Genomic DNA, 27,696 nt, shown 5'->3' with positions numbered 1-27,696 from the left:
CGTTGTGTTGAAAATTTGGCAGTAAGACTTTTACCGACGAAAATTTTCGTCGGTCAATGAGTCTTTTATTGATGAAAATGTTTGTCAATAAAAGTCCTTTTCTTATATCTTTTTCCCGACAGCTGAAAATCGTCGGTAATAATGTAAAAATGTTTTAATTTTAAATTTTTTTTGTCGGTAAATATATATATATATAGAATATTCATATGAGTAGAATTTTTTTAAAAATATAATTAAAAGGTAATATTTAAATGATTTGTAATGTTACATGAAAATGAATATTGAGAAGGATAAAAATTTTAGGAAAGTTTGAGAAAAATTTTGAGAACAAAATTTTGATTTTGAAGAAAAAAATCAGCATTTTAAAATTTTTAAGAAAAAAAAAATTAAAATATGAGATTTTTTTTTGAGAATTTAAAAATAAAAATTTAAAATTTGTATTATGATTTTTTTTTGAAATATTTTATAATAAAAATGATATTTTGTTAAAAGAGTAAAAATATATACATTTCGAAAAAAAAATGTTATTTTTAAATGGAAATTGAAATTTATCTGTGAAAAATAAAATTACTAAATTATTAGGCACATCCACTAATTGAACCTTTAATCATTTTTGGACAATCTAATCAATTCAGATTGAAGAATAAATAACTTCAAATGTTTAAATCAAATTTCACTGAAATTGTGTGATCAATCTTGTATGCCTAATATCTTTCTCATATGTAAACTGATTAAGGCGAGTTACTACTCAATTTGAGGGTATTGATCAGTAAAATAGAGTGAACGGACCAGACATGTAAAATGGGCCAAATATTCTGGTCAAAATTGTAACCCAACTTAGTGACCTCGTGAGAACCTAAGAATTGATGTTAGTAAGTTTTGTGGGCCCCATTAAGATGTGTGTCGAACATCAACACCGTGGATTTGATGTGTCCCCTTTAGGTTATGAGATATCTCAAAAATCATCTATATACGAAACTCAAGTGGGCCATACCATCTAAAACTATGTGAAGACATCCTAAAAAATATAAAAGCACTTGGTGGGGCCCACATGAGTTTTGGATGCGGCTGAAAATTGGTCTGACCCCTCATCCAAGTGGGACACACATAATGGGTGGGTTGGATATGTGAATCACATTTAGGTAGGCCCAATATATGATTATGAATGTTTTTAAGAAACCCGATCTCCACTATATTATGTGGTGTGGCCCACCCAAGTCATGGATTGACTTTATTTTTAAGCTCTTGGCCCACCCAAGTCATGGATTGACTTTATTTTTAAGCTCTTGGCCCATCCAAGTCATGGATTGACTTTCTCCATATCGTTCAACGCTTTTCTCGGATCATTTTAAGATATTAACTAAAAAATGGGGTGGGTCGAAGGCTTAAGTGGACTACAAAGTGGGGATTGAACGTCCGCCATTAAAAATAACATTCACGGAAGTTTTGGATCAAGCTGATGTAAGAAGTTTAATCTTGTGGAATCGACCATTGATTGACCTTTAACTAAAATTTCTATGATTATACTATCTTAGATGTTTATTAATTGAGCCTTTTTCTTCCTTAACAGAATCCATTACTAGATTTTGTGTTCATCCGTCTGCTGCCAAGTAAAGGCTCTAAGTATTCAGTTTTTTCTTCCGTACAAATGGAAAACCTTTTCAAATTTTTGAGACGAAAATGGCCTTGAACATTTTTTATACGATTTCTTTTTTTTTTTTTCAAATTTTTGAGACGAAAATGGCCTTGAACATTTTTCATTCGTTTTTTTTTTTTTTCAAAATTTTGAGGCGAACATGGCCTTGACCATTTTTTATACGATTTCTTTTTTTCAAAATTTTGAGATGAAAATGGCCTTGAACATTTTTTATACTACTTTTTTTTTCAAAATTTTGAGACGAAAATAGCCCTGAACATTTTTTATACAATTTCTTTTATTTCTTTTATTACTATTTTCTAGTATTCTTCTCTCACCATGATCTCCTGTACTTTCTAAATATTCTGGGTTTTATGCTTTTTGATTACTTTCTTCACAAAAATTCTCACCTTAAAAAATAAAGTTTTTCTTTTTCTTTTTTACTTTTTATATTGAAATAGATTTATAGGGAAAGAAAATAATAAAAAATGAATTAAAAATATTACAAAAATTTTATTTTAAACAAAAATGGGGTGGGTCCAAGGCTTAAGTGGACTACAAAGTGGGGATTGAACATCTACCATTAAAAATAACATTCATAGAAGTTTTGGAATATTCTGGTCAAAATTGTGACCCAATTTATTGACCTCATGAAAACCTAAGAATTGATGTAAGTTTTGTGGGCCCATCATGATGTGTGTCGAACATCAACACCGTGCATTTGATGTGTCCCTTTTAGGTTATGAGATATCTCAAAAATCATTCATATACGAAACTCAAGTGGGCCATCCCATCTAAAACTACGTGAACACATCCTAAAATATATAAAAGCAGTTGGTGGGGCCCTTGTGAGTTTTGGATGCTGTTGAAACTTGGTCTGACCACTCATCCAAGTGGGACACACATAATGAATGGGATGGATAAAACACTCACATCATGGTGGGCCCCACATACCCTGCCCGGATGGATTACCGTATGGGTGGGTAGTATTCTCAGGGAAGCAGACTGCGTACTGAGTAACTCAATACCCTTACAATACTGAGTAAACTCTGCGGGGTCCACGGTTATTTATTTATTTTATCCACTCCGTTCATCCATGTTAACAGATAATTTTAGGTGTAGAGTACAAAAAAGAACATATCCAAAGCTCAAGTGGACCACACCATAGGAAATAGTGTGATTGAACCTCTACCATTGAAAAATTCTTGGAGGGCACAAAAGTTTTGGATCAAGTTAATGTTTGTGTTTTCTCTTCATCCATGTCTTTTTTGATATTATGAATAGGTTGGATGACAAATAAACATTATTTTGGGCCCAAGGAAGGTATCAATGATGGAAATCATTATTCCACACTGTTTCATGTGCATGGTCCACTTGAACTTTGGATTTACTAAAAATTTGGTATCAACTCATACTGTTCATCCATTTTTTGAGATCATTTTAGAGAATTATCCAAAAAATGAATCATATCCAAATATTAAATGGACCACACCACAAATACCAGCGGGGATGGGGAATAGATTGGCTACTCCCCCTGACAATAGCCCGGTGGTTGGTATTCGGTGCTCCGTGGGCCCCACCATGATGTATGTATATCATCCATTATGTTCATCCATTTTAACAGATCATTTTAGGGCTTGATCCAAAAAAATGATAGGGATATAAATCTAAGGTGGACCACATCATAAGGAAAATAATAATGATTGGATATCCACCATTAAAATCCTCCTTAAGGCCCACTATACTGTTTATTTGACATCCAATCTATTGATTAAATCATACAGGCCCCGATGAAGGGAAAAACAAAATCAGCTTGAACCAAAACTTTTATGGCCTCAAAAGGGTTTCAATGGTAGACGTTCAATCCCCCACTGCTTTTTTCAGTGTGGTTCATTTGATAGTTAGATCTATCTTATTTTTCGTCTCAAGCCTTGCGACGAGCTCGCCAGTTGGATGGATAGTTGGGATATAACACATACCTCATGATGGGACCCACAGAACTTGCTGACGTTAGCCACCTATTCCCTACCTTTCATTTAACCAGCCCTAAACCGACTCTCTGTTTCTCTCTCCCTCTCATACGCTCTCCTCTCCGTCTGTCCCTCTCCCAGTGCCAGCCCTACAGATCTCTCCCACCTCTCTCTCTTCCTGTCGATCTCTCCACAAACATTGAGGTAATTCTCTCTCTCTCTCTCTCAATCGATTGATAGTGGTGGTTCTCATTCTTACTGTTCCCTTGTGGTGTGGCCCACTTTTGAGTTTTGTGTTGACCCGATGGATTCGAAATCCACATGATTGGAAACCCCATGGATTCGGAACCCCCATGATTGGAAACCCCCATTATAACATCTCGGAAAAATCAGTACAAAGACCCGAGTACCACCTCAGGCAGAAATCACCCAGGACCAAAACTTTTAGAAATTAGGTTAATATTAGCAAGTGTTAAACTAGAGTACTTTTGAAATTAATACTAATCCCTTTAAATATGATCTGCAAGACCCAAACCGTGCAGAATCATTGACGCTACATTACCCTAAAATCTAGAATCCATCCCTAAACCCGGTTGCTCTTAGGAGCACACCGAAACTCCATATCGGACTTGGACAGCACGTCGAAAGTCTGATAACTGCAAAACTATACAGCTATGACCTCATTACTGGACTTGACAACCCCCTCAGAAATCAAGTCTTAATTGTGTCTAGAAATACACAACTTGAGCCCAGAGCAAAGTGTGTGAGAAACGTGAATATTTTTAGAAATAAAATTTGAATTTAAGTAAACTGAGTCGTGTCACTTGCGGGCCAAATATAAGGATTCAGATCATCAGAATCTGACCCAAATACACCCTCGGATTAGGGAAAATTTCCCATACATGAAAATGTTCTTGTGGCCCTGATCGAGTGACGGTGACTATTGAACTGAAACTGGTCTGCCACGATCGATCTGTAAACTTGATCGGACCAAAAACTCAGCCTGACTTAGATCCAATGTCAGGGAGCTTAAGTCCGACCACACGCAGAAAGGGGGCTCCAGAAGTGCTCCATTGGATCGGAACAGTCGATCTTTGGACATAACCTAAGTATATCATGGCCCTAGGGCCATTCCCATCAGTTCTGGGCACATATAAGGGCCTTAAACCCTCTCTCTTATATTCTATATGAATTTTAAACTCTAAGAAAGAGAGGAGAGGAAAGAGAGAGAAAGAGAGAGAGAGAGAGAGAGTTAGAGATTCATCCTCGGATTTAATTCCGTTGCTCCACGCACTTAGCCACCCTATCTGTATCACAAATTCGGCATTTTTGACAACGTACTTAGGTAAGAAAACCTAACCCTAATCTGTTTTAGGGTTTCAGATAGTGTAAGTTATGAAATAGCTAACCTAATTCATACTATAGGTTGCCAATCTGCCGTTGACAAAGACTAATTGTCTAAATTAAAACGAATCCATTACGTGTTTATCGGCGTAAGGTGTGGACTATAAACGTTTAGGTTATAGTTTTCATAACTTTCAATGTTGGTTAATGATTTATTACTGACGTGGGTGCTATTTCACATGCCAAATACGATGTTTGTTTCGCGTTTCAGGTATATATGAACTATATTGAGTTTAGTGTATTCCGTGTATTTGTAGAAAGGGTCGTATACGTATGGAATTTGAAAATGTGTTTGCCATGATTAATTGCTGTGTGTTTATACTAGTTGTATGTGTAACAACTCCTTGGCGAAAGGATTTGCCCCAATACATGTTATGGCCAACATACGTCGTGTATGTTAAAAAGTGCAGTCTAAGTGTTTGTAAAAAGTCCGAATGAACTAGTAGTTAATAAATTGTACTTTATATGATTGTTGAGAAATGATTCTCAACTACCTTAATTATGTGTATGATTTCCTTCATGTATTTATACTATAATGTCTGTTTAGGTATGGAATGTATATGTGTGAATTCATGTTCAAGTTATATTTCCTAATATGCTCAAATGATTGTATGAATTGAATTATTGATTCATTGCTGCCTTGATTTTCTTATATGATTATCTGCTAAAGTTGAATGCGCTTGGGACTATGATATAGTCCAGGCAATCGGTAATAGGCCCTGATTTGGTGGCTGAGGTTGTTTTCACCCCATAGGACGTGTTCGATGAGTCCGAGCCGTACTTCGATTGTCGACAGTGGTTAGGCCATATGGAGTGCTTGTGCACTTCATGTCGATCAATTCGATGTGCGCTCGTACCAGTCAAGCTTGTCAAGTAACCCGATTGACCCGATGTATGTTCACCATGTATGGACGCTACTGCTTGAACCTAAGGTACCAACTTACCATTGAAAATCCTGTTAACCTTGGTACCTCGATCTGCTAAGACTCATGAGCCGGGCATGGTGGTATAGGACACCGTGGTTGAGGATGATGAGGATGATGAGGAGGCATTCTCATACATGCAGTATTCAGGCGGGTTTACGTAGACCGTTCTGTATCGACGGGGCTTCAGGGCTGATACTTTGTAGTGGACCATCACTTTTGAACATTTTGTATTTCGAAACAATACTTGTAACTATTTGACCTAGTAATGCATTCATACTTTGGGGACATATAATGATTTATATATTTTATACACCGATCGTAGTCTTCCGCTTGCATAAATTCAACTATCCCTAGAGTATGATTTGCTGATTTAACTTAATCTCATTCATGTTTTATGCACTAACATGGACAACATCAAATTATCATTATTTATGTTGCATAAGTGATGCATTAGAACTCGGGAGTTGGGTACCTGCTCGACCCCCAATTTTCAGGGCGTTACAAGTTAGTATCAAAGCATGATTTGAATTAAACTGCACCTGGACACACACTGACGTGCTTTGACCTAGGAGGGTGCGAGAAAATGTAGAAACAGGCATAGGATTCCCAGTTTCGCCAATCGGTGAAATTCACCAAAATCGACCACCGAGATCGAGCCCGTACACACCCGTGATCACGTGAAATGATCCCGGGTCACTTCTAGATCGTCAATCGACGGGTCTATACGGAGATTTAACCCATTCCAACCTCAAACGATGCAGAGAATGTGAATGTAAATGAGATAGGACCCGAAACGACTCGAGATAGAGTCAGGGGCCCAAACCGTATGAATTGGGGGGACTCAGAGTGGGCCTCGCATGTTTCCGGCACCCGGGGGGGGGAGGCCATCGCCCCATCGGCGAGCCATCGCCGGAATGTCCAGAGACTGGCGAGGGCCTCGCCGATTGGGCGGTCCGGCCTGTCGGGCCGACGCAGGTCGGCGCTAATGTGGTGCTGTGTGGCCCACCGAATCATGTGGGGATGGTTTTAAACACCCCATTTGCTCCCCTCCTTCATTTCTCACCCCTCCAAGCTTTCATTTTTCTTCAAAAACCCTTGTTTCTCTCTCAAATCTCCCCTCCATTTACCCATTTACTCATTTTCCTTCAATACACACACCCCTCCATCATTTTCCATCAAAACCCTCTCCTATCTCTCTCTTTTCCTTCAATTTGAGTACACAAATCTCTCATTTGTGTCTCATATACCTCCAAGTCCAACAACCCATCCTATTCCCCACATATCATTCCACTCCAATGGCTCTATTCAAGCTTGTAACGGCCTTTTTCTCGATTTTCACCATTCTCTCTATGATGGGAAAAAAGGGCTCCTGTGGATGAAGCCGGGCCTAGTCGCCCTACTCGTCCAAGGAGGCCAAGAGGTGCCACCGCAAGTGCAAGTGTCGATCGAGAGATAAGGACCAAGCGGGAGCTTGATCCCAGGGCTCCCCTCAAAAGGATCCTTTTGACGGATATGTCTCATGAGAGATTTTATGGTCACAGGATCCTTTTTGAAGCTCATGTGGATGAGAGGCTCTTTGGGCAATATCTGGTGATGGACCGCCTGGTCGAGGCAAGGTGAGGTCCCGTATTTGAGGGTGAGTACCGCGCAAATGTGGGCACAGTCTGAGCCTTCTACGCCCACATTCGACAGCCTATGCTGGAGCTCTTGCAGTTCAAGATCCCAGTGGGTAGAGATCGAGAGGCCACAATTGATGCTGGCTTGATAGCCCGACTCATGAGAATGCCGCTTGGTGAGACCCATGTAAGTGAGAAGAATTTGAGGAGTGCATGTGAAAGGAATCGTTGCACACGATTCCTTTGTGGATAACTGGCCTATTGGAATCCAAACAACAGCTTCCTAGCAACTAATATGACTAACGACTTCCGCCTGCTCCACCACATCTTCACGTACAACGTGTACCCCAGGTGGAGCAACCACAGCGAGTGCACCCGTCTGATGGTAGATTTCTTATACCAAGTGGGGCAGGGAGAGAAGTTATGCATGCCTATGCATGTTCTGCGATAAATAATTCTTACCGCAGTTCCACTAGAACGTCTGATTCGCTCCCATTCGGCCGACTCATATGCAAGATTGCACGTGAGTTTGGCTATAGACTTGGGGCGAAAATGCCGGTGCTGACCCATTACATCAACGAAACTGCTCTCAATTAGATGGAAATTGGGCCGCGGAAGCGGTAAGCCCGACTCGATGAGAGTAAGGACGAGACGGCTAGTGAGGAGTATGAAAGCGAGGAGGAGAGCAGAGAAGAGATAGAGGAAGAACAGGAAGAAGACGTGGAGGCTCATGACACGGATGAGAGCTCCCCTCCTATGGCACCAGAGCATGACACTGATCAGGCTGCTAGGGAAGCCCGCTTAGCTTGACTTGAAGAGGACCAGGTTACCCTGTGACAGGTTACCCTGTGACAGGAGATCATTGATACCCGGGCCCTTGTGAAACACAAGTTTAAGAAGGTGACTCGCACCTTAAAAGCTATCCTATGCTGCCTATAGGATAAGGGCGCCCCTCCTCCGTCACCAGACTCAGATGTCTAGTCGTCCATGCCGTTGCCCTATAGCTTTTTTGTTGCTGTTTAGGGATGTCTGTGTTTCAATGTTTATGGGCTAGTAGTATTGTAGGTAGAAAGTGTATTTGTGGTTGTTAGTTTGTTTTAATGTTTGCAGCCTTGCTTGTAATAACTCATGCATTTCCTGTCATAATTCATGTAATGTCGTATCTCATGTAATTGTGACAATTTTGGTAAGTGAAATGCATGAAGTTTCTTTAAACTATGTGTGAATGTTGTGTGGTTGAGTTAGTAGGCATGCTGAATCTGACCTGGGTTGCACCCTATGTTGTATATAGGGAATGCCATCTAAGGCCGCACGAAGTACGGTAAGTCTCACTATTGGCGAGTCGTTTGACGGGGCACCTCCCCTAAGCGATAGCCATACGGACCCCAGTTCGGGCCCGCCTCCCTCTAACACTATGTCGGATTCTCAGCCGGCCACTGGCCCCACCAATGGGCCTACACCTGTTGTACCACCGGTTTCAGAGCAGAACCGTGCGTCCTCTTCGACACCATCCGGACCTCAGTCAGATCCCCCTACTGATAGGTTAGAGTAGATGATGTTGATACAGCAGCAGCAGCAGCAGTTTTTGACCACTATGGCAAGGATTTTTGCCTAGGGCATGGGCGTGGCTCCACCTACATCACCTGTGCCCCCTGCTGGGAATGTGAGTGCTAGCGTCCTTTTTGAGCGATTTCAGCGCTTGCGGCCCCCTACCTTTGCGGGTTCTCACAGACCCGAGGAGGCCAAGTATTGGCTTGACCATATCTCTAAGATGCTAAAGCCTCTGCACTGCACAGAGCCTGAGCAGGTGGAGTTGGTCACCTTCATGTTTGAGAAGGAGGCCAGCTTATGGTGGGACAGTGTCCTCCGTACTGTTGCGATCGGACACGTATGGACGTGGGTAGTATTTAAGACCCGCTTCCACGAGAAATATTATCCCATCACCTATCGCCACGAGAAGGAGAGTGAGTTCCTTCACCTCCGATAGGGAGGGATGACAGTGGCAGAGTATGAAAATAGATTTACGGAGTTGGGAAGGTACGCCCCGTTGATTCTGACGGATGAGCTGATGCGGATGCGACAATTTTCTTAGGGCCTGCGACTCGAGATCCGCTTGAAGATGTGCTGCACTAGTGTACTCAGCTATGCTGAGCTAGTGAGCATGTCTATGCGGGCTGAGCAGGACGGGGACAGGCAGTCCCGTATGCGAGCACCTATGGCTCCCAGGCCTCGACCTGATCTTCCGAGTAGACCGTTCCTCGGTAAGAGGCCGCGCACAGACTCACCGCCGAGGCTGCTGGCCCCACTTGCCCCAGTGAGGCGACATGATGTGTGGTGTGCCTACTGCAAGAGGCCTGGCCACACGGAGGTGAACTGCTTCACTAGGATGAGAGATAATGGCTTCTCACCACCCCAGAGGATCAACCGCCAGCATCCCCAAGTTATATCAGCACCACCTCTACGGTTTGCACCAGCTCATCCATCATTCCGACCACCTGCAACTCGATCTAGGCCGCTTCAACGGCTTATGGTACCTCAGCCTAACCGTTTTCAGCAGGCTCGTGTGCACTCACTTACAGCCGAGGCATCAGATGCAGCACCTACAACACCTATGACTTTTGATATTACGACACATATCCAAGGTACTCCAGTCTTCTTATTGGTGGACACCGGGTCCATTATCTCTATCATATCGTGCGCAGCAGTCAAGCGGCTGGGGTTGGAAACTAGTCCTATGGTTGGGGTGAGAATCCTTACCGCCACAGGGACTTTCTTGGACGCTACCAAGATCTATAAGGGGTGTTTGATAGATGTAGGGAGCTAGACAATCCTCCTCAACTTGATTGTCACCCCATTACATTATTATGATGTCATTCTCGGTATGGATTGGCTCACAGAGATGAAGGCAGAGATCGACTACGATACTAGGGTGGTGACAGCCTGTGGACCAGAGGGTACGACCTTTGCATTCCCAGTGTAGGTCAGTTGGCCCTATCGCATTGGTTATTACGCTTCCATGCTGGAGGATGTTCATGGTCCAACGCTTGAGGACACTCCTGTGGTCAAAGAGTTCTCAGATGTGTTCAGGAAGATACCTGGATTACCCCCTCAACACGAAATTGATTTTTCCATCGATCCAATGCCTAGCACGACACCTGTATTTCTTCCAACCTATCGCATGGCCCCGTGTGAGATGGAGGAGCTGAGGAAACAGATCGATGATCTGTTGGATGTAGGCTTTATACGACCCAGCGTGTCTCCATGGGGAGCACCCATGTTGTTCGTAAAGAAGAAGGATGGATCTCTGCAATTATGTATTGATTATCGCAGATTGAACTAAGTGACGGTAAAGAATAAGTATCCTTTGCCCAGGATAGATGACTTGTTTGATCAGTTGAAGGGAGCAAAGTATTTCTCGAAGATTGACTTGCAGTCGGGATATCACCAGTTGCACGTCAGGGATGAGGACGTGCAGAAGACGGCGTTCAGGACCAGTTTTGGACACTATGAGTTTCTCGTGATGTCGTTCGGCCTTATGAATGCACCAGCCATGTTCATGGACCTGACGAACATGGTATTTCGGCTGTTTCTATTCCGATTCATCATCGTGTTTATTAATGACATCCTGATATACTCTAAGAGTCGGGAAGAGCACGAGGAACACCTGCGAGCAGTCTTGGATACTCTGAAGAAGAACCAGTTGTTCGCACAATACAAGAAATGCGACTTCTGGAAAGAGGAAGTCAAGTTTCTGTGACATGTGGTGTCCAAGGAAGGGATAGTCGTGGACCTTGCCAAGGTAATCGTAGTTCAGGACTGGAAGTAGCCTGGTTCGTTACTGAGGTGAGGAGTTTTCTTGGGCGGGGAGGGTATTATCAACGATTCATTCAGGACTTCTCTAAGATAACCAGACCTTTGTCTCAGTTGATTCGGAAGGATCTTAAGTTCGCCTGGAATAAAAAGGCAGAGGCAGCTTTTCAGGAGTTGAAAGACAAGTTGACATCTGCCCCTGTGCTAGTATTGCCAGAGCAAGGGGTCAAGTATACAATATGCACGGACGCGTCATGCGTCGGTTTGGGCGGTGTTTTGATGTAGAAGGATAGCGTTATTGCCTACCTATCACGACAGTTGAGGAAACATGAGGAAAACTACTCTACGCACAACCTGGAGTTAGCGGCCGTCATCTTTACTTTGAAGATCTGGAGACATTACCTCTATGGAGAAGAGTTCGAGTTCTTTTGCGACCACAAGAGCCTTAGGTACATATTCACGTAGAGGGATTTGAATATGAGGTAGCGACGATGGATGAAGACCTTGAAAGACTTCAACTTCGAAGTCTTTTACCATCCTGGCAAGGCCAACCTTGTGGCTGGCGCGTTGAGCCGCAAGAAGACCATAGAGTTTGCTGCTCCGCTAATGGTGGCAGAATGGGGTATGGTAGAGTTCGTGTGAGACTTCGAGCAGAAGCTCACCATGGAGGAGTCGTTCGAGAGCGTCGCGCACTTTCATGTGCGGCCACTTATTGATGATAGGATCATTGAGGCCCAGAAGGGCGATAGACGATTGTCTAAGCTTCGAGAGCAGGCTAGCGGCAGTGAGGACGCCGAGTGGAGAGTTGGTACGGATGGGGGCTTACGTTACCGTGACCGCCTATGCATCCCAAATCTTCACAATCTGAGGTGGAAAGTTCTTGAGGCTGCGCATAATTCGAAGATGGCGATGCACCCTGAAAGTATGAAGATGTATTGCGATATGAAGAGATCGTACTGGTGGGATAACATGAAGGCCCACATAGCAGATTACGTGTCCCGTTGTCTCACATGCCAGCAGGTCAAGGCAGAGCATCGCCGACCTCCTGGACTGCTTCAGCCCATACCCATTGCTGAATGGAAGTGAGACTTCATCTCTACGGATTTCATCTTAGGGTTATCGAAGATGAGGAAGGGGTATGACTCCATATGGGTGATCGTGGACCGGTTGATGAAATCGGCTCATTTCCTCCCTATCAGAGTTTCGAACTCTGTAGATGAGTTGGCCAGGTTGTACATCAAGGAGATTGTGCGTCTGCATGAAGTTCCCTTAGAGATCGTGTCGGACCGAGACGCGATTCACATCTATCTTCTAGACTCGTATCCAGGAAGCAATGAGTGTAAAGCTGAAGTTCAGTACCGCGTTCCACCCACAGACTAACAGGCAGACAGAACAGGTGAATCGGGTGTTGGAGGATATGCTGCAAGCCTGTGTGCTGGATTTCAAGGACAGTTAGGATGACTATCTTCCTTATGCAGAGTTCGGTTATAACAACAGCTTCCAGGCGAGTATTAGCATGACTCCTTACGAGGCACTATATGGGCGTCCATGTAGGGTACCGCATTGCTTGGCAGAGGTTGGCGAGAAGAGCCTGATTGGCCCAGAGTTAGTTTAGGCGACTTTAGAGAAAGTCGACATCATTAGGCGCCGACTTTTGGCAGCACAGCAGATAGAAGAGCTACGCCGATACTAGACAACGACCGTTAGAGTTCGAGGTTGGGGACCATGTATTTTTGAAGGTTTTTCCAATGAAGGGAGTCTTTCGGTTTGGGAAGAAGGGGAAGCTCACGCTTAGATTCATTGGCCCATTTCAAATACTTGATCGAGTGGGGACGGTAGCATACTGCCTTGCTTTGCCCACATCACTCATAGGCGTGTACGACGTATTTCATGTATCCATGCTGAAGAAATACGTTCCCGATCCTTCTCACGTTATTAGATGGGAGCAGGTACAGTTGAGCGAGGACGCTACATATGTACTGCGACTGACGCGTGTCCTATACAGGAAGGAGCAGGTATTGCGTAGCAAGGTTATCCCACTTGTGAAGGTACTGTGGATGCATCACACTGAGGAAGAGGCTACTTGGGAAACAGAAGCCGAGGTCCGAAAGAACTACCCTCAGATTCTCAAGGAGTACAAAAAGGTACTAATTTCGAGGATAAAATTTTTCCTTAAGGAGGGAAGATTGTAACGTCTCGAAAAAATCCGTACAAGGACCCGAGTACTACCTCAGGCAGAAATCACCCGAGACCAAAACCTTTAGAAATTAGGTTAATATTAGCAAGTTCTAAACTAAAGTACTTATGAAATTAGCACTAATCTCTTTAAATATGATCTGCAAGACCCAAACTATGCAGAATTATTGACGCTACATTACCCTGAAATCTAGAATCCATCCCTAAACCCGGTTGCCCTCGGGAGCACACTGAAACTCCATATCGGACCTGGACCTCACGTCGAAAGTCCGATAACCGTAAAACTATATAGCTATGACTGCATTATTGGGCTTGACAACCCCCTCAGAAATCAAGTCTTAATTGGGTCTAAAAATGCACAACTTGAGCCAGAGCAAAGTGTGTAAGAAACGTGAATATCTTTTGAAATAAAATTTGAATTTATGTTATCTGAGTTGTGTCACTTGCGGGCCAAATATAAGGATTCAGACCGTTAGAATCTGACCCAAATACACGCTCGGATCAGGGAAAATTTTTCATACATGGCAATGTACTTGTGTCCTTGATCCAGTGACTGTGACCATTGAACTGAAACTGGTTCGCTACGGTCGATTTGTAAACTCGATCGGAGCAAAAACTCAGCCTGACCTAGATCCAATATCAGGGAGCTTAAGTCCGACCGCACGCAGAAAAGGGGGCTCCAGAAGTGCTCCGTTGGATCGGAACAGTCGATCTTTGGACATAACCTAAGTATACCATGGCTCTGGGGCCATTCTCATCAGTTTTGGGCACATATAAGGGCCTTAAACCCTCTCTCTTATATTCCATATGAATTTTAAACCCTAAGAAAGAGAGGAGAGGAAAGAGAGAGAAGGAGAGAGAGAGAGAGAGTTGGAAATTCATCCTGGGATTTAATCCCGTTGCTCCACGTACTTAGCCACCTTATCTGTATCACAAATTCGGCGTTTCCGACAACGTACTTAGGTAAGAAAACCTAACCTTAATCTGTTTTAGGGTTTCAGATAGTGTAAGTTATGAAATAACTAACCTAATTCATGCTATAGGTTGCCAATCCGCCGTTGACAAAGACTAAGTGTCTAAAACGAATCCATTACGTGTTTATCGGCGTAAGGTGTGGACTATAAACGTTTAGGTTATAGTTTTCATAACTTTCAATGTTGGTTAATGATTTATTACTGACGTGGGTGCTATTTCACATGCCAAATACGATGTTTGTTTCGCGTTTCAGGTATATATGAACTATATTGAGTTTAGTGTATTCCGTGTATTTGTAGAAAGGGTCGTACACGTATGAAATTTGAAAATGTGTTTGCCATGATTAATTGCTGTGTGTTTATACTAGTTGTATGTGTAACAACTCCTTGGTGAAAGGATTTGCCCCAATACATGTTATGGTTAACATACGTCGTGTATGTTAAAAAGTGTAGTCTAAGTGTTTGTAAAAATGTCCGAATGAACTAATAGTTAGTAAATTATACTTTATATGATTCTCAACTACCTTAATTATGTGTATGATTTCCTCCATGTATTTATACTATAGTGTCTGTTTAGGTATGGAATGTATATGTGTGAATTCATGTTCAAGTTGTATTTCCTAATATGCTCAAATGATTATATGAATTGAATTATTGATTCATTGCTGCCTTGATTTTCTCATATGAATATCTGCTGAAGTTGAATGCGCTTGAGACTATGATATAGTCCAGGCATTCGGTAATAGGCCCTGATTTGGTGGCTGAGGTTGTTTTCGCCCCACAGGACGTGTTCGATGAGTCTGAGTCGTACTTCGGTTGTCGACAGTGGTTAGGCCACACGGAGTGCTTGTGCACTTCATGTCGATCAATTTGATGTGCGCTTGTACCAGTCGAGCTTGTCAAGTAACCCGATTGACCCGATGTATATTCACCATGTATGGACGCTACTGCTTGAACCTAAGGTACCAACTTACCATTGAAAATCCCGTTAACCTCGGTACCTTGATCCGCTAAGACTCATGAGCCGGGCATAGTGGTATGGGACACCGTGGTCGAGCTGTCGGCCTACGTTGGGGTGACGAGCCCACCCGTAGTGACCAGTGAGCAACACAACCTCGTGAGCCGAATATAGTAGTATGAAATACTGTATTCGAGCTGTCGGCTTACACTGATAAGGTGACAAGCCCTTTGTAGTGACCTCGAGCATATTCTAAGACCACGTAGAGGCGACGAGCCTTTACGTAGCAACAAGAGTACATACTAGGCCTGCACTGATAAGGTGACGAGCCCTTTGCAGTGACCTAGAACCGTAACATCGTATGAGATTTACTAGGACTGACGACCCTAGAATGGATCATCGTTGGGAATTGATATAAGGGAGGTACCTTAGCTTCCAAATCTTACTGTATGAAAAAGGACTAATAAGAACTCAGTAATCACGTTCATGCACCGCATTACGTGTACGATTGACGTAATAGGTCAAGCACTGAGGAAGGGTTGCATGCCGCGATCGTGAGATAAAGTCGCTGAAGGAGAGTAAGCGAGGGCATGCATCATTATTTCATATCATTCTTGCATTAATCAGAGTATTTAGAGATATTTGAATGTGCTGCTTTATCATTACTGCTTGACTGAATTGATAACATGTTAACCTTTGCTTTATAGCTCCACTGAGTTGATCACTCACTCCCACGTTACGGGACGATGTTTTAAACACCAACCAGACCCTGTTGTAGTTTCAGGTGATGGCGCAGACTGCGAGGTGGAGCTAGACTTTAAGGATGATGAGGAGGCATTCTCATACATGCAGTATTCAGGCGGGTTTACGTAGACCGTTCTGAATCGACGGGGCTTCAGGGCTGATACTTTGTAGTGGACCATCACTTTTTAGACATTTTGTTTTTCGAAACAATACTTGTAACTATTTGACTTGGCAATATGTTCATACTTTGAGGACCTACAATGATTTATATATTTTATGCACCGATCGCAGTCTTTCGCTTGCGTAAATTCAACTATCCCTGGATTATGATTTACTGATTTAGTTGAATCTCATTCATGTTTTATGCACCAATATGGACAACATCAAATCATTATTATCTATGTTGCATAAGTGATGCGTTAGAACTCGAGAGTTGGGTACCTACTCGACCCCCGATTTTTAGGGCGTTACACCCATGATTGGGAACCCCCATGATTGGAATCCACAGTGCCAAATGACCCTAAGGGCCTGTTTGGGAGCGTGAATTTGGAACCCCCTCGATTCGGAACCCCTAGGAGTGGAAACCCACTGGATTTGTAATCCTCCTGGGGCCTGTTTGGCCGGGCGAATCCCATGGGATTAGGAGGGATGGGATGGATTTTAAGGTAATGATGGTGGTGTCAGTGGATTGGTTTAAGATCCATGGGATTGCTATATCCTGGTACAAGTTCACTGTGTCTGTTTGGCATGCTCGGCATATCTTGGGATTTTACCTTTCAATCTGTTCAACCAAGGGATGGGATTAATTTTAAGATAATGATGGTGATGTCAGTGGATTGTTTTAAGATCCATGGGATTGCTTATATCCCAGGACAGGTTCACTGGATCTATTTGGCTCGTCATGCATATCTTGGGATATGCTTCCTATGTGACAATTTCCCCTGATGTGACAATTTCCTAACCTTTCCTTGAAAATGAGCAAAATCATTTCCCAAAAGACCTCTTAAACATAGATTTCCACAGTTACAAGAGACCTCTTAAGTAAGTTTGGTTTATGATCAATTGTAAGTAGCTTTTTTATTTATTTAAAGTAACTTAATCACTTCAGTTTATATACTACCAGAAAAACGGGCAAAGGCTATGGATAAAAGCCGTAGCTAAATACCTATGGTTGTGGTTTTAGTCCGTGGCACGACCGTAGTCGTAGGTGCCGTAACAATAGGTATAAAACCTATGGCTACGGATTTAATCCATAGCCATAGATTAAAATAGCTACAGATATAATCTGTAGCAACTATTTCTGTAGCGAAAAGTACCTACAGCTACGGATAGTATTTGTAGCTAAAAGTGTGGAATTTAATAATAGCTACGGTCGTCAGATAAACAGCTACAGTCAATATCCGTAGCTATTTGTTACATTAAAAAATTTATAATTATTCATTCAATTACCACCTGTATAATCATTCATTCATTCATTTACAATCATTCATTTAATAATGAATCAATTACAATACTTCTTTCAATCAATTACAATTACAATTACAATTACAGTTACAGTTATAGTTATAGTTACAATAATATACTGAAAATACAAAGAAAATGTCATCAAGTCATCATCCTTTTCTTGGTGAGTCTGGTCCCCAACTGATGAATATCCCAGATCTGACACATGCTACAAAGATCCTCTTCCCTTTGCACAAATCTCCTTTGCATTTCTCTCTATTTTGCAGGAGGCAATACCTTTCCATCTATCCGTTCTTTTTTCCTTCAAGATTTCTTACTGCCAGTAGAGAGGATATAACCAGCATATATTGATGAACAACCAAGAGATGAAGATGGGTACATGTTTGTACCCATTCCCAGTCGACGCCCAGTTTCCTTAGCAATTGCCAATTGATCACCTGCAATGGTTTCCATGGGGGATAATAGTGGAAACATATATATAGCAGCACTGACTGGTAGTGCGATAATACAAAGAAAACCAATTCAAACATGAAAAGAATGATTTCGACAATGAGAAAACTAAGAAAAAGGTTTCACTACTCCCAAACTTTAGTTGGGAAATCTGTAAATATAAAGGGAAAAAAGGAATTGATCAACCATTGTATTTATTGTTTGGCTGTGGATATCTCTGTTTAACCTTTTTCTCATACTATGAAATTTGCTTAGTTCTATTAACTATTGATTCAATTCACATAAACAAAAAGAAAAGAAGTGTTAATATCACAACTGCTGGACAGTACTTAATGCTAAATTCTCATGAATGAGCTACGAACTGTGACACCGTAATTATCATTATCCCAGCAATTTAGGGATTGGAATTTCTAAACTACAATAGAGGAAAACTATGTAGTTAAGTATGAGTTTATTTAAGGGTTTTCTCAATGTCATCAACGTTTCGAGAGAATTGAGTATTGGTTCTATAAACTGTTCAGAGTCAGCAACATTTCTTGATTTACAATTCCTTGCAGTCTTGGTTAGCAACAGCAAAGAATTTGCAATAAGATTCCAATCATTTTTTTTCAATAGTGCGCTCATTCATATGTATTTGCCCTGTACAGAAAACAATTCACAATACCAATAAAGCTCAATTGTAACAGGTTCTGCCTTAGGTACATCAGGTGCATGTGTATCTCTATGTAGAACATGTAAAATATGTGCAAGGTTCCACGTTCCAAAAGACCTCCAAAAACAAATTAGAATTCCATCTCCATTAGAATGCGAATGTAAATGCAATTTGTAACTCTGACAAAAACTTTTATGCTCTGGCAAAACAGACCAAAAATGGAGCAATACAAAGAAAAAAATGACATGAAAAGGAAAATAAAGCTACCAAAATCTATCCCACCTCAACAATTTTCTCCATTAGAACTATGGGCTAGAAATAGACAGCTGAGAATGAATTAATGCCATTTCCAAGATTACATCATGATCTGCTTAGTTGCAGAATTGAAATGGACTGCAAATTGAATTTGAATGACAAACTTTTACAAATCATTCCACATCAAGAAAGCTTATAAGCTACTAAGAAATTTCCAACCCATAGTGACAGATGATTGATTTGCAGGATGAAGGAAATCCATATTAAATCAATCAGTACAAGGGAAAAAACAAATAGATTATGGTTGCTACAAATATAAACAACAAAAATGGCAATATCTTTGCATTGTTGTATGTCAAGAAGCTTCACAATAAGCTAGAAATTCATCACTCACAGTAACAGATAATCAAAATAGCTATAAAAAAAACTATAACTTGTTTATATACAATATTGAAGTTACAAGCCATAAATGGTTTACCTCTAATTCTTGAAATTTAAAATGTTTAGTAGTTCCAATCATGAAAGATTCCAATTGCTACTTGAGTTCTTTGGAATCCGTACAACAAAGAAACCCAGCTTCAATTCAATGAAATTATCAATGAAAATAAAGAATTATGCATGAAAAAATGTTAAAAAATTGAACCTTTTTCTATGGCACTCTTGCTTTGCGCCAAAGCCTCAGCTCTTTTAGTAAGCTTCACATCAAATTAATGTGTATGATAACCATCAGTCATTTCTCAGCAATAATTCAGAATAAGAAAGAAAGAACAACCATCATACGAAGGTGTAAGACATGCAAAGTTGTAGGGCATAGAAAACAAGAATCATGAGATAAGTGAGAGTGAATCGACATACCTTTTGCAAGAAGTTTATACAACTTTCTTTGGTATAATGCTAGCTTATAAAGAATACAAGACAAGCATTTCCCTACGGGTGTTCATTTTAATAAAAGGAAAAAGGCAGCAGAAAAATCTGTATCGTTCACTCATCAGATGGGTCCACAAGCTACAAAAAAATCTTACTGTTATGATGACTCCAAGCTACTCGCTGAAACTGCCTCGAAAATTCCTCATAAAATCCGAATAGACTTAAAATAAGAGTTCAACCTCCTAGCACTTCATCGCATCCCAGGATATGTAGCTTTCTTGTCGTGAGTTTCAGCTTCTTTTCCACTCTGTTCCGGGATTCCATCTCCAGTTGTAGTTGCCTTTCTAGCTCTATGAGCTGCATCTCCTCGAAAAGGAGATAAGGGAATGAGAAGAAAGAAGGATACTCAATTCAAAAATCAAAGCTGACTTAGATTCCCAACATGTAATTTTAACTAAGAAATCCATCAAATTACAATACCCATGAATTTTTTTACATGGGAAAAAATAGAGGAGAGTATTCAAAAAATAGAAATTAAAAAAGAACCCACAAAATTCTACAGATATTATATAATTATAATATAATAGAAATGACAGTAGTCTTTCTAAAAAAGAAAGAAAAAAAGAAAAGATAGTAGCAAAAGGAAATGAAGAAACATAGCTTAACATGTGGGTCCCCTGTACATTTCTTTTTGTCAATGAAAAAACATAGCTTAACCATTCGGTTTGTGCTTTGGTGTATTTATCAGTGGACTGTCTTTTATTTATACATTCAGACAAGAGAAAAAAGGTTAGTAATCTGGCAGAGTTGATGGATGGAAGGCAGGCACTTAAAAATTGCTAAAAAAATTACATACCTGTTGTCCAAACTTGGAATGCACATGGATGGAAGGGCTCACATGCATGTGGAATTAGCAAATCTCTTTCCAATTTTGGCAAACTTGGTTTCAAAGACCTGCTTTTCCATAGCATCAAGGTTGTCCATTAGGTTCAACCGAAAAAGGAATGGTAAATCAAACTTGCATAGAAGTATGAACTCGGATTGACAATCGTAGAGATTCCAAAACAAAAAGAAAAGCGCAGATGAAACAACATTTTTTTCATCTTGCTGAAATAAAAGAATTAGTTCTTATGCCATTAGCCAAAGTAACAACATTTTTTAAAAAGAAAAAGATGTAAAAGAATCCTCTTTCAAAGCTACACCTGGAATTACAACACAATGAAACAAAAACAGATGTTTTTTTATGATTTGTTCTGGCTAGAAAAAAAAAAGTTATCATGCAAAGAAACTTCTTTCAAAGCTACACCTAGAATTACAACAAAATGAAACAAAAACACACTGGCCATCCTAATCATTCATTGAATCTAAACAAACATCACACCATTAATCAGACAGGATTCCTTAGTGTAGTCTTTGGCGCGTGGCCCATCTAGTGTGCCCACCCAACTCTTGAAAAGTTCTAATCACAACCATAGCAGAATGGACAGTGGAGATTTCTTTTGAGACCTAAACCAAACCATTTTCTAGATATTGGCACTCTCATTTTTCTATACTTTAATCTACAACACTCCTTTATGTCCACAAAAACATACAGGCAATAATGCATGATTTTCAGCAAATTATTTTAAAGCTATCATCAATTGATAATTCAAGTTAGGTAACGCTACTGCGTTGATAGATCATAGTTATTTTTCATAGGGACCTCCCAGAAAGGATGAAGAAGGGCTAACCAGGTAATATTTGAGCAACTGTTGCCGCATTTTCTTTTAGGTTTGGTTGGGTGAGAAGGTCTCACTCCATGTCAAATGGTACTGGGTCAAGATGGACGGCTTTTGGGATTTCGAAAGCTTTTAACTGCCAAGCACGAATAAGTTATGATTCAGCTTTGAGTGGTCTACGAGATAGTTAGAAAAACCTTTCAGCTTCCAAATAAGTAAAAACATGACAAATGGTATTGAAAACCCAAGACTGAGTAAATATCACTTCAGACTGTTTAGCTACTAATTACCTTCTTTGCTTTGGCATGCTTTGTAAGTTCCCCAAGAATGTATTCTTTTGCCTTGGGATTCTCACAGAAAGCGGCATAATCCCCACTTAGCCCATTCTCCTCATCCCAACAGTCAAGTGCTTGCTTGTTGGGATTGACAACGGTGATGAGGAAAGACTCAAAGTTATTTCCATATATTCATATCTAAGAACAAAAGGAAAATACATTGCAACAGAAACAAAATAGTGAAAATGTGTCCCTCCCATAGATTGTTTTGCAACATTGCTCATTCGGATTCATATCCATGAATATCTCATTCTACAACAGAAACCAACAAAACTCTTTCATGGTTTTTGTACAAATCACATACTAGAGGATGTCTAGCTCAATATGAAGCGAACTTCTTGCTTGAATCCCATGTCAAGCATTCGATCAGCTTCGTCAAGAACTTGCAAATAGTTCATGGTTATTATATGACAAGCAAGGGAGAAAATAGATCAAAGGAGTGTGCAGGCATGTAAAATCATGAATTATGAAGATTTTGTCCCTTTTTGAAAGATTATGGAGAAAAGTAAAAGAAAAAAAGGGATTAGCTCAAACCAACAAATTAACCTGGAGTGTAAATCGATTCATCTAAATCATCATCCTATTGAACAAAAATGCAATGATTAGTATCCATGAGAATATCCAGAACCAGACAGAATGACTTGATAATGAGTTCTTCAAGGAGCCATCATCAACGTGTCTGCAAAACTATGCGTGAAACATGCCATTTTTTAATATTTGTGGTAGCATTTATGTGACTGTGTGCAACAAATGCAAGAAATAGGAGGCAAGAAAGTAGGTACTTCCAAGGCAGAGGAGACTGGCTTTCCAGTAGTCCTCTAATCTAACCCAAGAAATAGGAAGCAAGAAAGTAATTCTTTTAGGATGTTAAAGAGAAAAACAGAGGCATTAAAAAAAGAGCTTCGTATAACTAATGAAATTCACTACGATAGTAAAAAAAACTAACTCCAATTACCTACATTCTTTAAGGACACTTCTGGACACTCACCCATAGAATTTGGGGCTTTGAGTATAGACAACAAATTCTCTTTTGGTTGGGGCTCATCACTCAATGATGACAATGATGAAGTCATTGATGCATCCTCACCTATTGCAGGAAAAAGAAAAAGTATAGAACAGTATCAACAAATAAGCAACTTTAATAAGAAACAATAGTAAAATCTCCTTGACATGAGTGGTGAAAACAATTGAAAACTTCATAGATGTAACAGGACCACCACAATAATAATTTAAAGAAAAAAATGGTAAGAGTTACATGGCATCTGTGTGATATATAGACGCAATTTCTAGCCCGGTCTCATTTTGCATTTTCCTTGGCCAGGAAAATCTGTCCCTGAGAGAAAAAACATGCTTGTAGAATCATCGACTTGCAATTGTTCGTATCCACTACATCTATGGCTATTGTGAATGTTCTGAAGATGTCCAATCTCTGTATATAAGAACCTGCAATGATGAGGAGCAACAATTACAAGCATAATATTAGATTCAGCTGCTAAATAATGTTTCTTGTTGTAATATTCTGGAACATTAAAAAATGAACTTCCATTACTAAAATTTAATAGTAGATCTCAACAGTAGAGGCTAGATGATTAAGAACTGGCACAGTATGTACTAATGAAGTGAACTGAAATAATTAGTTCTTGAAGTGGAAGTGACAAAATTGCAAATACCTTGGTATTCATATTGAGGAACCAGTCTCCAAATTTCAATTATATTACCATCATGTCAGATACAAATGGAAGTTAATTAACTGCAACTTGAGGTCTACTCCCTCATATCATAAATACTGGGACAATTTCACCATTTCCTTTCTATTGAACTAACCATGGTTAATTGGTCACGGTGCATCTAAATGCCTGTGATTCAATGAAAGCTTGTGATGTGAAGGTGTGGGACGTGCTAGAATCTAGGTAGATGCCAACATGTTCTGGAGATCTGTGGAATTAATCAATATTCTGAAAGAGTATGTGACACAATCGAGAATATTGGTTGAAGCATTTCTTCAAACATGTAGGGGGCCATGGACAGTGGCGGACATGGCTACCACTGCCATGGCTGCTGCCCAATTTTCGGCTATCAAAAGAGAAAAATAGAGAGAGAGAATACCTCGAGTGCCTCTGTTTTTTTTTACATGGAGACTATAATTTTTCTTCAAGAGACAATGTTCAACAAGTTCAACTACTGCTACAACAAGGGCAGATACTTCATAACCATGAAGAATGAGTAAATCTTTCTATTTTTATTTTTATTTATTTATTTATTTTTTATAAGAACAGGATTCCTTAAAATTTCACAAACAAAGGGAGAAATCCAAATTATAAAAGAGATTTCAACATCAAAGCTGGGAAAAAAAAAGGAATGTGATACCCAAACACCCAAATCCAGATGGACAAAAAACCATCAAATCCCAAAACAAAACCCCCCACTGAAGAAAGCATAAATTACCATAAACCCAGTAACCCAAATCCCCAAAACACAAAACCAATCATACCCTCAAAAGAAAATGTTGAAACGAACAACAAAAAGAACCCACCCTCAAACCCAACACGATCAGACCCCAAAATCGTCAAAAAAAAAAGAAGAAAAATCCCACCCACGAAATGAAAGGAAAAGATGATCCTTTTCCCATTACAGATTCAGAAAAATAAACCATAAATTTGATTTTTACGAAAGCTCAAATCCTTTTCCCATTACAGATTTTAGGAAAGCCCTAATTCCAATATTGTAAAATATGATAATATGCAGATTTGTAGATCTAGAAATAAAAACCCTAAATCTCCATTTGAGAGAAATGAATACCTGGTTGGGGAAGAGGTGAAGGGTGGGGGCTGCTGGCCACACCAGATCTGGAGATGATGCTGGAGACGATGCGCCGAGAGAGAGAGAGAGAGAGAGAGAGAGAGAGAGAGAGAGAGAGAAGGGCGAGGGCGAGTAAAGGCAAGGGAGTGCGAGAGAGGGAAAGTGAGGGCGAGATGGAGAGGTAAAGGGAAAGTGAGGGCGGGAGTGTGTGGAGGTTTCTTTTACCAAAAGAATGAGCTGAAATTTTAGGGACCGCCATTGCATGGACGGTCCTGTCATGGGCTCGTGGGGTCCACCATGATGTACATGGTTTATCCAATCCATTCATTCATTTTAGAATCTAATTATATGCGTGATACAAAAAAAGGAGGCAGATCGAATGACCACGTGAATCACACAAATATAAATGGCGGCGACTTAATATCGATTATTTCCAACGGTGTGGTCCACTTGAGCCTTCGATCTGCCTCCTTTTTTTGACTCATGCCTTAAAATGAGCTGTCCAAATGGATGGACGGCTTAGATAAAACATGCATGTTGCGGCAGGCCCATGGAGGCTCTTAGGGTACCGTAAAACTTCAGCAGGTTGTGGGGTTGCAACATGCTTTAGCTACGGATTAAAACTGTTATACTTTAGCTATGGTTTATATCCATAGCAAAAAGCTCTCATAATCCATAGCTTTTGGTCATTTTTTTGGTAGAAACCAAGATAAGCTACTTAAGGAATAAGCAACTTAAGTAACTTATGATCTAAACGGCCCCAAAGAGGCTGAAAAAAAAAAAAAAAAACAACTAAAGGCAAAGTTACCGAGAATGGTCTGTTGTCGTTGATTTGGATTTACGCTATTTCGTCTTTCGTGTTCTTCTCTCGAATTCTCTTGAACATTTGTTTCTTTTACTTTCCATTTTCAGGTACTCAAGCAGCTCCAAGGAAGAGCACTGCTGCTGCTTCACTTTAATGAAAACTTTGTGGTTTTGTCTTTGATATTTGAAGTGAGAATGGGCTGGTAATGGCAAGTGACATTTTAGTTACCTTCATTTTCTTCTTCTTCTTCTTCTTCTTTTTTTTTTTTTTTTTAAAGACACGGGGTGCCCCACCTCTTTTTTGAAGTGAGACTAATCCCTTTGTTTTCTGTTTTTGGTTGGAGTTGGTCACATAGTGAACCCAATATTGCAAATGCTTTTTGGCGACGCAGCCAAAGTATGGGTGCTACTTTCATCTGCAACTTTCTTTTATCTGTACTATTTTTCCTTTTTTTTTTCCTCTTTCCTTCATTTTTTTTTCTTATTTAATTACAACTTGCTGCTATTTATTGCAGTTATTAGAATCCTGAAGGCCAAATGAGACTCCAGGTTACAACTATTACAAGGACATGGGCAGATAGTTCTGCCAACTCAAGAGGTCAGATGCAGGTTTCAGTGTTTGTTTTTTGCTAGTGGATTGTTTGAAAACTGTTCTGCCCAAATATTGAAAGAATATTTCCTAGGGCTGTCAATTAAAAAGGATGCTACTTAGAGTTAACACACACGATGGTTAGGCCCATATTGGGATGCCAGTTTTTTGGCAGTGGGGATGAGATGCTTATCCTTTAGGCTTTATTTTTCTGTTAATCTTTGCCAAAGTAATGTTCTTCATTATGGCCGCCATATCTGTTTCTACAAGATATATGCAGTTGGATAACTTTGTGTCCATCTTGTCAGTTAGACAATCTCTTTTTATACATCTGTTATGCAGTTGGTTATTGTATATCAATTCATATGTAAGAACATTTAGTGATGATATGCATAGGTTGAGCATGATATGATAATTCATATAAGGGTGTGCTTGGTTGCACTAAATATCATGAAACTTGGTGATATTTTGCAGTAAATAAGACTGATTAATCATTAAATTTCATGAATGACATTTGGTTCTACCAACTGCACCTAAGCTAACATGTGCTTCAAGCTAATTAAACTATCTTTATTATAAACTAAGGCAAATGTATATACAGTTTTCTGTTCCATGATAGTCATCTTTGATATCCTGTTTATAGTTGGCCCCATGGCCAAACATCCAAGTCACTACAACAAAATGGAACATTGCTGCCGCATTTTTTGCAGCAGCCAACATTTAACGCTGGTTTCCACTTGTGGCAAATCAGAACATGAGCTTACTCTACATGTCATCAGTCATCAGACAGACGATCATATAACTCTTGGTTGCATAGTGAAATTTTTCAGTAAATTGATTTAGGATTGTTTGGGTGGGAGTAGAAAACAAAAACATCATTAAGAGGGATACTGTTTTCCAGCTTTTTCCAATCCAAATTACATGCCAGGAGTTGTGAGTAGAGAAGAAAGGTTCATTTGGTTTGGGAATCTCAGTAACAAACCATGATGTAGCTCTATTTCCAATGAATCTAATAGGAGTTGTGAGTAGAGAAGAAAGGTTCGTATTATAGCTGAAATCTGTGTCTGACACTTGAATGATATTACATGATCTATTTGTATGCTTATTTTCAAATCATCAATAAGCCCCAAAGGCTACTTGCGAGTCTCCCAAAATGTGCCGGGTCCGGGCTGATCATATGGTGAGCCCCACCATGAATGTTTTGTGGCCAGAAAATCAGGCTGGTCCAGTGATCAGGCTGGTCCAGTTATATCAACCATCCAGTTTTTGTACAAGTGTGGCCCTCCCATTGGCCAAATTGTCCTTAATTTCAGGCCACACACATCTAAGGTGGGCCCCATGGATCTTACACCTTGGCTCATGTTGGGAGAGTAGAACTAATCTTCGCATGTCCTAGCTGTTCCTCAAAAAATGAGTAAAACCATTTAAAAAAGAAAAGAAAAAAAAAAGATGCTGCTTTTGTTGTTTAACTGACCAATTTACTGAATGCTAACCACTAACCGAAATAGGATACTACTATTTGTATGGCT

At 40.3% G+C, this 27,696-nt stretch overlaps 1 protein-coding gene across 3 annotated transcripts; it reads left to right on the top strand.

Moving 5' to 3' along the window:
* Window positions 1–3,602: 3,602 nt before the first annotated feature.
* LOC131237567 (uncharacterized) lies at window positions 3,603–26,887 on the top strand. 3 transcript variants are annotated; one of them, XM_058235399.1, is made up of 4 exons: window positions 3,603–3,810; window positions 25,687–25,781; window positions 25,935–25,975; window positions 26,094–26,887. In XM_058235399.1, exons 1-4 carry the CDS (start codon window positions 3,619–3,621, stop codon window positions 26,117–26,119), a joined length of 354 nt encoding a protein of 117 aa, XP_058091382.1. In that variant the 5' UTR covers window positions 3,603–3,618; the 3' UTR covers window positions 26,120–26,887. The 3 variants fall into 3 exon arrangements, with proteins under 3 accessions (XP_058091382.1, XP_058091380.1, XP_058091383.1); XM_058235397.1 differs by having other exon boundaries at window positions 25,923–25,975; XM_058235400.1 differs by lacking the exon at window positions 25,935–25,975.
* Window positions 26,888–27,696: the final 809 nt, after the last annotated feature.

Source organism: Magnolia sinica, chromosome 2 (assembly GCF_029962835.1).
Source record: "Magnolia sinica isolate HGM2019 chromosome 2, MsV1, whole genome shotgun sequence".
Classification (NCBI taxonomy): Eukaryota; Viridiplantae; Streptophyta; class Magnoliopsida; order Magnoliales; family Magnoliaceae; genus Magnolia; species Magnolia sinica.
Note: the sequence above shows the minus strand (reverse complement) of the source record. Positions and strands in the feature narration are given on the sequence as shown.